General features: G+C 44.7%; 1 protein-coding gene across 1 annotated transcript in view; it reads left to right on the top strand.

Moving 5' to 3' along the window:
* The first annotated feature begins 210 nt into the window (after positions 1-210).
* The window catches only part of LOC122258381 (acetylcholine receptor subunit alpha-type acr-16), a 19,859-nt gene continuing 9,150 nt past the window's right edge, over positions 211-10,919 (top strand). The window contains exons 1-8 of the mRNA XM_086539403.1: positions 211-489; positions 3,259-3,413; positions 4,525-4,708; positions 7,241-7,364; positions 7,691-7,777; positions 8,209-8,343; positions 9,034-9,148; positions 9,625-9,703. Coding sequence (XP_086395529.1) covers positions 445-489; positions 3,259-3,413; positions 4,525-4,708; positions 7,241-7,364; positions 7,691-7,777; positions 8,209-8,343; positions 9,034-9,148; positions 9,625-9,703 — 924 coding nt within the window. The 5' untranslated portion in view covers positions 211-444. The remainder of the gene's footprint in view (positions 490-3,258; positions 3,414-4,524; positions 4,709-7,240; positions 7,365-7,690; positions 7,778-8,208; positions 8,344-9,033; positions 9,149-9,624; positions 9,704-10,919) is intronic.

Genomic DNA, 10,919 nt, shown 5'->3' with positions numbered 1-10,919 from the left:
GTGTGTGTGTGTGTGTGTGGAGATCTTTTCTCTTTATTCATCTATTTTTGCCTTCTTGAGACCACGCATATCTTCACAGATGAAATGACTTTAAATTGAGAAGCAAAATTTATAGAATTTACCATGATGTCTTGAAATTCAATAGTAATAAAAAAAGAAAGAAAGAAAGAAAAGAAAAAAAAACATAACCGGAACGTCACATCCAACCTTTAATCTAACTGCTTTATCTTTTCACCTTAATAATAATAATCCCATTCTAATGATGCCAAACTAATCCCGAAATTCTACCTCGCAGACGAAAGTCACTCTGCAGGAGGAGCAGACACTGCAGAAGAGGAGGTGCTGCACGCGGGTCACAGCCCATCCGACCAGCAGCTGTTGTACAAAGACATATTCAAGTATTACAACAAGCACATTAGGCCTATTCTCTCCCATGATGACGTCATGACCATCCATTTTGAAATTGCTCTCTTCAATGTGCTCAATCTGGTGAGTTTGCGTTCTGTGAATATGGAGGGGGGAGGGGGGGGGGCTGTTTACTTGTTGTTTATGTACGCATGTAAATACAGTCATGCAGATATATACATACATGTACATACACATACGCATACGCATACGCATACACATTACACATACACACACATATAAACACAAACAAACGCACACACACATTGTTCTCTCTCTTTTTCTGTCTATCCATGTCTCGGTCTGTCTGTCTGTCTGTCTGTCTGTCTACCTGTTTGCTTGTCTGTCAATCTACCAATAGTATACATGTACAAAAAGGAATTAACAAAATGTTGAAATATGAGTTAGCATGCGCTTAAATGCCAATCTGGTTCGACTTTTCACAACTATGTTTGTCCAGTGAGCATAAACATGATCACGGTATGTGATGTAGGAACATAGAAATCATCAGTCATGCATAACATAGATCAATCAGACAATGATTACAACATGTGCCCAATTTGCCGTGACTATCATATTAGCATCTGATTCATTTTTTTGGTCAATTAAAAAAAATGTAAGTTACAGTTTCATTCAGTAAAGAACGCAGATTGATTCAATCACCAAATTACAACTAACATATAGAGTTTGGTGTTTGTTGTAGTTGCCTTAACGATATTACATTACATATTGAATTATTTGAGAACCAGAGAACAGAACTGCGCTGCACACACCTGCATCACACTCAGATGGTCCGTGTCGTACTACGACTAGTGTCACATTCTACTTGTGTCAGTGTTTTATGGACGACATTTGTTATATATATAATATGTATTGCAGAACACACACACACACACACACACACACAAATACAAACAAACACACACACATACGCACACACATACACACACACACACACACAAATACAAACACACACACACACACAAATACAAACACACACACACACAAATACAAACACACACACACACAAATACAAACACACACACACACAAATACAAACACACACACACACACACACACACAAATACAAACACACACACACACACACAAATACAAACACACACACACACACACACACACACACACACAAATACAAACACACACACACACACATGTCATTTTCTTCTATTTGTTTTTTTTCAACTTTAAGAAGCTGGACGTCAATCAAGGATGGGGGAGTTGATGACCGAATAAAGAGGTTATATGAAGTCAAACCAAAACCACTGTTGTTATTTTTTCATATTATCTTTGGCAGAAGGAGAGATTGAGAGAGAGAGAGTGTGGGTGGTGGAGGAGGGAGGGAGAGAGAGAGAGGAGAGAGAGGAGAGAGAGAGAAGAACGCGAAGAAGGGGGGGGGAGAGAGAGGGGAGGGAAGGAGAGAGGAGAGGGGGGGAAAGGAGTGAGAGTGGGAGGAAGGAGAGATTGTGCGAGGGGGAGAGGGAGAGGGGGGAGAGGGTGAGGGAGAGGAGAGAGTGGGAGAATGAGGGTGGGAGAGAGAAGGTGCGGGCGAAGGATTGAGAGGAGAGGAGGGGTAAGAGGAGGGTGGGGGGGTGAGAGAGGGATGATGAGAGAAAGAGAGAGAGAGGAGGAGGAGAGGGGAGAGAGAGAGAGAGAGAGAGGAGGAGAGAGAGAGAGGAGAAGAGAGAAAGATATATATATACATATATAATCATTTTTCAAATATGTATATATATATATATATATTTTTTTTTAATTCAGTACATAAATACTTAACTATATATATATATATAGGAGGCGTATATATATATATATATATATATTTTGTGTGGGGATATATATATATATATATATAGAGAGAGAGTGAGAGAGAGAGGAGAGAGAGAGATGAGAGGTTGAGGAGGAGGAGAGAGATGGTGAGGAAGAGAGATGAGCGAAAGAAGGAATAAAAAAACAAAAAGGAAACAAAAAAACAAAAAAAAAAAAAAAAAAAAAAAAAAAAAAAAAAAAATAAAAATAGATAGAAGAATGAAAGAAAAAACAGCGGAGCAGAGGATGAAGGAGAAAGAGAGAAAGAATAAGAGAGAAAAAAAGAAAGCGAAATCGAAAGAGAGAGAAAGAAAGAAACAGAGAGCCAGAGAGAAGCCAAAGACCCCAAACCATACAAAAATACCGCCACGGCACCTAACCTCCCTCCTTCCTTCCTCCTTTCCTCCTTCCTCCTTCCTTCCTCCTTCTCTCTTTCCTTCCCTCCTTCCTCCTTCCTTCCTCCCTCCTTCCTCCTTCCTTCCTCCTTCCCTCCTTCCTCCCTCCTTCCTTCCTCCTTCCCTCCTTCCTTCCTCCTTCCCTCCTTCCTTCCTTCCTTCCTCCTTCCCTCCTTCCTTCCTCCTTCCCTCCTTCCTTCCTCCTTCCCTCCTTCCTTCCTCCTTCCCTCCTTCCTTCCTCCTTCCCTCCTTCCTTCCTCCTTCCCTCCTTCCTTCCTCCTTCCCTCCTTCCTTCCTCCTTCCTCCCTCCTTCCTTCCTTCCTCCTTCCCTCCTCCTTTCTCTTTCCTCCTTCCTTCCTCCCTCCTTCCTTCCTACCTTCCTTCCTTCCTCCTTCCCTCCTCATTTTTGCTTCCCTCCCTCCCTCCTTCCTTCCTCCTTCCCTCCTTCCTTCCTCCTTCCCTCCTTCATTCCCTCCTTCCCCCATCCCTCCTTCCCTCCTTCCTCCTTCCCTCTTTCCTTTCCCCCTTCCTCCCCCTCCTTCCTCCTTTCCTCCCTCCCTCCTTCCTCCCTCCCTCTCCCTCCCTCCCTCCTTCCTCCTTCCCTCCTTCCTTCCTCCTTCCCTCCTTCCAGGACTCGAAGGCGGGCATCATGGTGACCAACACCGAAGTGATCATGATCTGGCATGACCCTTACCTCACATGGGACCCAGAGTACTACAACCACACGTCCGTCATGAGGGTGCCCTATGACCTCGTTTGGCACCCGGATGTCATCCTCTATAACACGTAGGTGGAGTATGAGGTGCATGCACTCGCAGGAAAAACGCATGGATGTCGTTTTGTTATAGGATTGCCTTCATCTTCGTGCGTTTTAATTAACATCGACTCTGACTTTACGTGATGTTTGTCGAGTCTTACTTTGTTCGTTGTGATGAGAATATTGTTTATGTTTGGCTATAAATGTTCTGACTTGAAGGGATCCAATTCTCTCTGCTAAGTACTTGATCTCTTTTTTTTTGTTCGTCTTTGCTTCTTCTTGTCGTATTTATTGGTCTTTTTTTTTCTTTGTTTTGTTCTTACAACCCCCTCCCCCCTTTCTCTCTCTCGATTAACTACTTGTCTTAATACACTATCTGTCTGTCTGTCTTTCTCGCTCTATCTCTCTCTCTCTTTCTCTTTCTCCCTACTTTTTCCTTTCCCTTTCCCTCTCCCTCCCTCCCTCTTTCACTCATTCTCTCCCCCCTCCCTCTCCCTCCCCCACCCACCTTTTCCCACCCTCCATCTCCCTCCCTCCCTTCTCTCCCTCATTCCAACCCCCCCTCCACCCCCACCTCCTACCTCCCCCTCACCCACTCCCTCCCACCCCCCTTCCCTCCCCACCACCCCACCCCCCACCACTCACCTCCCCTCTATCCACCCCCACCTCCTACCTCCCCCTCCACCCACCCATCCTCCCACTCCCTCCCTCCCTCCCCACGACCTCCTACCTCCACCCACCCATCCTCCTACTCCCACCCACCCCCCCTCCCTCCCACTCCCTCCTCCCTCCCCCACCCCCCACCACTCTTCTCCCCTCTATCCACCCCCACCTCCTACCTCCACCCACCCATCCACCCACCCATCCTTCCACTCCCTCCCTCCCCCCTCCCTCCCCACCACCCCACCCCCACCACTCTCCTCCCCTCTGTCCACCCCCACCTCCTACCTCCAACCTCCACTCCCACCCATCCTCCCACTCCCTCACCCCCTCCCTCCCCACCACTCAATCACAATTCAATTATTGGCGGATCTACTATCTCACCAACAAAGACTAGACACTCACTCATCAACCAAAACAAAATAATCTCCCCCTCTGTCCACCCACCCACCTCCAACCTCCCCCCTCCTGCCCCTCCAGCGCCGACAAAAACTACGATGGCTCCTTAATCTACACCAACGTCATCGTGAACGCCGACGGGACGGTGAAGCTCCTCATTCACGCCATCTTCACGTCCACCTGCGACATCGACATCCAGTGGTTTCCCTTCGACCAGCAGTCCTGCGAGATGATCTTCTCGTCGTGGACTTCGGATGTCAATCAGGTATGATTTGTCTTTGGGTTTTTTTTGGGGGGAGGGGGGTTAGGGGTGGGGATTGGGGTGGGAGAGGGGGATTGGGGTGGGAGAAGGGGATTAGGGTGGATTAGGGGGATCGGGGTGGGTGAGGGAGGAAGGGAGAGATAAAAGAAGAGAGAAAGGGGGGAGGGGGGAAGGGTGGGTGAATGGGTGATAGATTAGAGAGACCAGAGAGCGAGAAGAGGATGAGGCGTAGAGGAGAGAGTGTGCTGGCGATAGAGCGACGAAAGATAGCTAGTGAGAGAGAGAGAGATAGAGAGAGAGATAAGATGAGCAATATGTGAGAGTAGAGCAACGACAGGAGGTCGATCGATATGTGGATTAAAAAGGGAGGAGAGGGAGAAGAGAGAGAGAGAGAGAGAGAGAGGAGAGAGAGAGGAGAGAGAGAGAGACGAGAGAGAGGAGACGCGAGAGAGAGAGTGTGAGGGGAGAGATTGGAGAGGGAGAGAGAGAGAGAGAGAGAGAGAGAGAGAGAGAGAGAGAGGAGATGAGAAGAGAGAGAAAAGATAGAGCGAGAGAGAGAGAGAGAGGAGAGAGAGAGAGAGAGAAAGAGAGAAAGAGAGAGAGAGAGAGAGAGAGAGAGAGAGAGAGAGAGAGAGAGAGGGAGAGAGAGAGAGAGAGAGAGAGAGAGAGGAGGGAGAGAGAGAGAGAGAGAGGAGAGAGACGAGAGAGAGGAGAGAGAGAGAGAGAGAAAGAGAAAAGAAAGAGAGCGAAAGAGAGGAAAGAGAGAGAGAGAGAGGAAAGAGAGAGAGAGAAGAGGAGGGGAGAGAGAGGAGCGGAGAGAGAGAGATGAGCGGAGAGAGAGAGATGATGGGAGGGAAGATGCGGGGGAGAGAGAGAGAAGGCAGTGGAGAGAGAGGGGTCAGAGAGAGAGAGAAGAGAGAGAGAGAAGAGAGAGAGAGAGAGAGAGGAGATTGCTGAGAGAGGGAAGAGATAGAAAGGAAGAGAGAGAGGAGAGAGAGAAAGAGAGAGAGAGAGAGAGGAAGCGAGAAGAGAAGAGGAGATGAGAGAGAGAGAGAGAGGAGATGTGAGAGAGAGAGAGAGGAAGAGAGAGAGAGAGAGAGAGAGAGATTGATTTGATTTGATATAGTTTATTCGCAGAACAAATTTACATGCCCTGCAAAAAGCCAGTAGGTAAGATGTCACGGCATCTATCCAAAAACTGGCTAAGCTTCTATTGCGTAAAGGGCTTAGTCAAGCACAAATCTTACATACCTGAGGGGCTGCATTATATGGTTAACATACATTACTTGTTTTATCTGGTAGTTAAAAAAAAAACTTTTATTATCACTGATCTATGTCAAAGACAAACCAATGTCTATAGTAAAATTAATATATGGTGAACATATAAAATCTCCACAAAATAACAAAGCATCATTATGTATCATATTGTCAGGAGGTTTAGGTACCTCTTCACTATCATGCGGATTATATACATTAATAATAATGATAGTTTTGCCATCAAGAAATAATTTAACACCGAGATATTCAGCACATGTGTCACGCTTGTCATCGATCACTTTGGATGGTATGGAGTTCTTAATATATATGCCAAGCCCTCTTGTAGAGGGATTAGCCATATTAGGTTTGTCGTAATAAGTGTATCCCGCAATTTTTGCATAGTGAGCAGAGAGAGAGAGAGAGAGAGAGAGAGAGAGAGAGAGAGAGAGAGAGAGAGAGAGAGAGAGAGAGAGAGAGAGAGAGAGAGAGAGAGAGAGAGAGAGAGAGAGAGAGAGAGAGAGCGAGAAAAACAGAGAGAGAGAGAGAAAGTTAGAGAAACAGAGAGTGAGAAAGAAAGAAAAACAAAGAAACAGAGAAAGAAGAAGAAGAAGAAGAAGAAAAAAAAACAGAGAGAAAGAGAAAGTTAGAGAAACAGAGAGTGAGAAAGAAAGAAAAACAAAGAAACAGAGAAAGAAGAAGAAGAAGAAGAAGAAAAAAAAACAGAGAGAAAGAGAAAGAGAAAGAAAGTAAGAAACTTCACATATTAATCTCATAAATACTTAAATACCTCCATCATTTGTACATCCTATCTTCACACATCCTTCATCCACCCCCATTACTTCATTTATCCCCTTATCCAAGTCCTTTTTTTCTTTCTTTCTCTTTTTAAACCCATCTCTCTCTGCCCCCCCCCCCGCCATTTTTTTTCTTTCTTTCTCTTTTTAAACCCATCTCTCTCTTTCTCCCCCTCGACCAGCTCCAACTCGAAATGGGCCCCTTATCCAAGTCTTTTTTTTTCTTTCTTTCTCTTTTTAAACCCATCTCTCTCTGCCCCCCCCCCTCCGTCAGCCCCCATTACTTCCTTCATCCCCTTATCCAAGTTTTTTTTTTCTCTCTTTCTCTTCTTAAACCCATCTCTCTCTGTCTCCCCCCCCCCCGCCATTTTGTTTCTTTCTTTCTCTTCTTAAACCCATCTCTCTCTGTCTCCCCCCCCCCCCGCCATTTTGTTTCTTTCTTTCTCTTCTTAAACCCATCTCTCTCTGTCTCCCCCTCGACCAGCTCGAACTCGAAATGGGCCCCTCGGACATCACTCGCTACCACCCGAACCACGAGTTCTTCCTCGAGAACTTCTGGTCCGAGATGAAGGAGGAGAAGGACCCGTGCTGTGAACACCCCTTTTCCAGTAAGTGATCCTCCTTGATGTCACGTGTCCCGGTTGGGGGTCTGTCTCTATCCCCCCTCCCCCTCCTCCCCTCCCCTACCCCCCCATCTCCTTCTCCTGGGGGGTTTGGGGTTGGGGGTTGAGGTTGAGGTTGGGTTTTCGTGTGTGTGTGTGTGTGTGTGTTCGTTTGGCTGTCCTAATCTGTGTCTTTTTTGTAAAGTTGTTATTCTGATTATATTTCGGGGAGAAGAAAAGGGAATAAGACGGTGGATAAAGAAGAATGATAACGATAAAGTTCCTATGTACTTTGAGAGTTACTTTAGTTGTTTTTTTGTTTTTTTTCGCAGTGGTGATCTATCACGTGCAGTTACAAAGGCGTGTGAAATTCGCGCTGTTTTTCTTCATCATACCTGGTGTACTTATCAACATTTGCGGTAAGGTTTGTTTTCTCTCTCTTTCGATTTCTCTCTATTTCTCTCCCTCTCTCTATCTATATCTTTTATACTCTCTCTCTCTCTCTCCTTCTTTTCTTCTTCTTCTCTCTCTCTCTCCTTCTCTTCTTCTCTCTCTCTCTCTCATTCTTTTCTTCTCTCTCTCTCTCTCTCTCTCCTTCTTTTCTTTTCCATCTCTCTCTATCTGTCTGTCCATCTATCTAACTTAATGATATCGTCTCTCACTTCCCTCATATATATATATATATATATATATTCTTATATAATATTATATATATAATATTAAATATATTATATATATATATATATATATATATAATATATATATAAATATATAATATATATATATATATAACATAATCCACAATTTACACAATTTCCAACTTCATTTCTCTTTCTCTCTCTCTCCTCAGCGCTGCTCGTGTTCTCCCTTCCGGCCGAGACGGGAGAGAAAGTGGGCCTAGGCATCAACTCTATGTTGGCTATGATGGTGTTCCTCATGGCTATGACGGAGAATCTACCGCCGACAGAGACATTACCTTTAGCCGGTAGGCCTATTAAGGGTCTGCACTTTATGGCACTTCATAGGGTGTGCACTTTATATTGTGTACACTTTATGGGGTGTGCCCTTTATAGCACTTTATAGGGGATGCACTTTACAGTATTTTATAGGGTGTGCACTTTATAGGGGGTGCACTTTACAGTATTTTATAGGGTGTGCACTTTATGGGGTGTGAACTTTATAGCACTTTATAGGGTGTGCACTTTATAGCACTTCATAGGGTGTGCACTTTGTAGGTTTTTTAAGCCTTTGATAAATCTTTCTAAACCCCGAGGTGGTTCGAAGCCTCCTGGTCTGTTCGATGCTTTGTTTAGAAAAAAGAAAAAATGAAGATGAAGGGGAGAATGATGATTATTTGGACGGTTAGGTGTATTATTTTGGTTCGTTAAGGAAAGGTGTTTAATTTTTGTAACTAGATTTGTTTCATTGATCTATTTCATTTTTATATATATTTATCTATCAAAAAAGGTTATGAACCAATGTCTTATAGCAGTGGATTATTGATTCTTTTCCCGAGTTAAAGAGTGTTAAGAAATAGGGCAATTATGGAATATAAATTTCAGAGAAAAATGCAAATAACACTATGTATTCTTCTTTTTTTATCTTCAAGTTTTGTAATTAGATAATGCAGTACTTTTCCCCTCTCAACTAATCTACACCTCCCCCCCCTCCCCAGGTGTGTACTACGGGGTGTGTCTCATCGTGCTGACCTGCAACATTGCATTCTCGGTGTATGTGCTGAACCTGTCTTACTCCGGCGATCGAGGTCACCATATTCCGTACTGGGTCAAGTTAGTAGGGCTTTTTTTTTTTTTTTTTTTTTTTTTTTAAGGAATTTGGTTAATGCATGGAATTAGATTTGCGTGTTTACTTGAGGAGTTTTTTCTTTCACTTTTTAATTTCAACCATAGACTTATTATCTTTAACTACAGAATTATTATTGGGTGTTAATGGTGATTCTGCAATTGCCAAAAGGAATTACGTCATCATCATCATTGATCCAAAAATAATTTAACATTGTGGACATCACCCTTTCTAATAAACATCACAATCAAATTAGACAAAAATCTTACATAACCCAATCAGAATGAAGAGAGAGAGAAAAAAAAATATGTATAAGTATATAAATATATATATATATATATATATATAATATATATATATATATAATATATATATATATATATATCATATATATATATATATATATATATTTTATCTATATATATATACTTCTATATATACACACATTCTTTTAATGTTGCAGATCGCTTGCACTCATGGGTGCCAAATTGATGTTCATGCCGGTGCCAAAGTTTATCCTCGATCGATGGGAACGAGAAGAGGTAAGCCAGGTCACGGTTTTGTCCTTTAGGTGCTGTGATGTGCAGAGAGGGCAGGAGGGAGGGAAGGAGGGAGGGAGGAAGAGAGGGAGGGAGGGAGGGAGGGAGGGAGGGAGGGAGGGAAGGAGGGAAGGAGGGAGGGAAGGTGGGAGGGAGAGGGGGAGGGAAGGAGGGAGGGAGAGGGGGAAAGAGGGAGGGAGGGTGGGAAGGAAGGAGGGAAGGAGGGAAGGAGGGAAGGAGGGAGGGAGGGAGGGAAAGGGGGAGGGAGGGAGAGGGGGAAAGAGGGAGGGCAGGAGGGAAGGAGGGAGGGAGGGAGGGAGGGAGGGAGAGGGGGAAAGAGGGAGGGAGGAAGGAGGAAGGGAGAGGGAGAGAGGGAGGGAAAGAGAGAGAGAGAAGAGAAGAGAAGAGCGTAAGAGGGGTAGAGACAGAGAGAGAGAGTGAGTGGAGAGAGAGTAAGAGAGAGAGGGGAGAGAGGAGAGAGGGACGGAGGGAGGGAGAGAGGGAGGGAAGAAGAGGGAGAGAGAGGGAGAGAGAGGAGAGGAAAGAGGGAGGTGAGAGAGAGAGCAAGGGAAAAGAGAAGGGAAAGGAGAGAGAGGAGAGAGGGAGAGAGGAGGTACGAGAGAGGATGAGAAGGAGAGAGGGAGGAGGGAAGAGGGACGGAGAGAGGAGGGAGGGAAAGAGGGGAGAGAGAGAGAGAAAGAGAGGGAGAGGGAGTAGAGGGAGAGAGGAGGGACGAGCGAGGGAGAGAAGGAGAGAGGGAGGGAAGAAAGAAGGAGAGAGGGAGAGAGGTAAGAAGAGAAGAGAGAGAAGAGAGAAAGATAAAGAGCGAGATAAGAGAGAGAGAGATAGACAGAGAGAAGAGAGAGAGAGAGAGAGAGTTGCAATTAAATAGATAAATAGATAGCTAGAGAAACTATATATAAAAATATAGAGAACCAGAAACATATTACGATACTTGAGAACCCTAGAAACAAATGGCCAAACTTACAGGACAGTCGCCTTCGAATGATGCATTGACCCCGTTTGAGACCTCGGCAGCGATTCAAGGAGATGCACGTCAAGACCATCCAAGTGAATTCCCACGCGAATACGAAGGTCCGTCACGTTCAAGAGGTGAGACGGCGGGTGGCGGGTGGCGTGGTTCTCGGCCCGGGTGCGCTGATGATTTATGGTCTCTTATATTCATGCATACGTTCGTGCACACATGCAATAACGCACT

This window comes from Penaeus japonicus, unplaced genomic scaffold (genome assembly GCF_977035675.1).
Source record: "Penaeus japonicus unplaced genomic scaffold, GWHDUDI00000001_assembly GWHDUDI00000009, whole genome shotgun sequence".
Taxonomy (NCBI): Eukaryota; Metazoa; Arthropoda; class Malacostraca; order Decapoda; family Penaeidae; genus Penaeus; species Penaeus japonicus.
The sequence above is the reverse complement of the archived record's forward strand: the minus strand, read 5'-3'. Positions and strand labels throughout refer to the sequence as shown.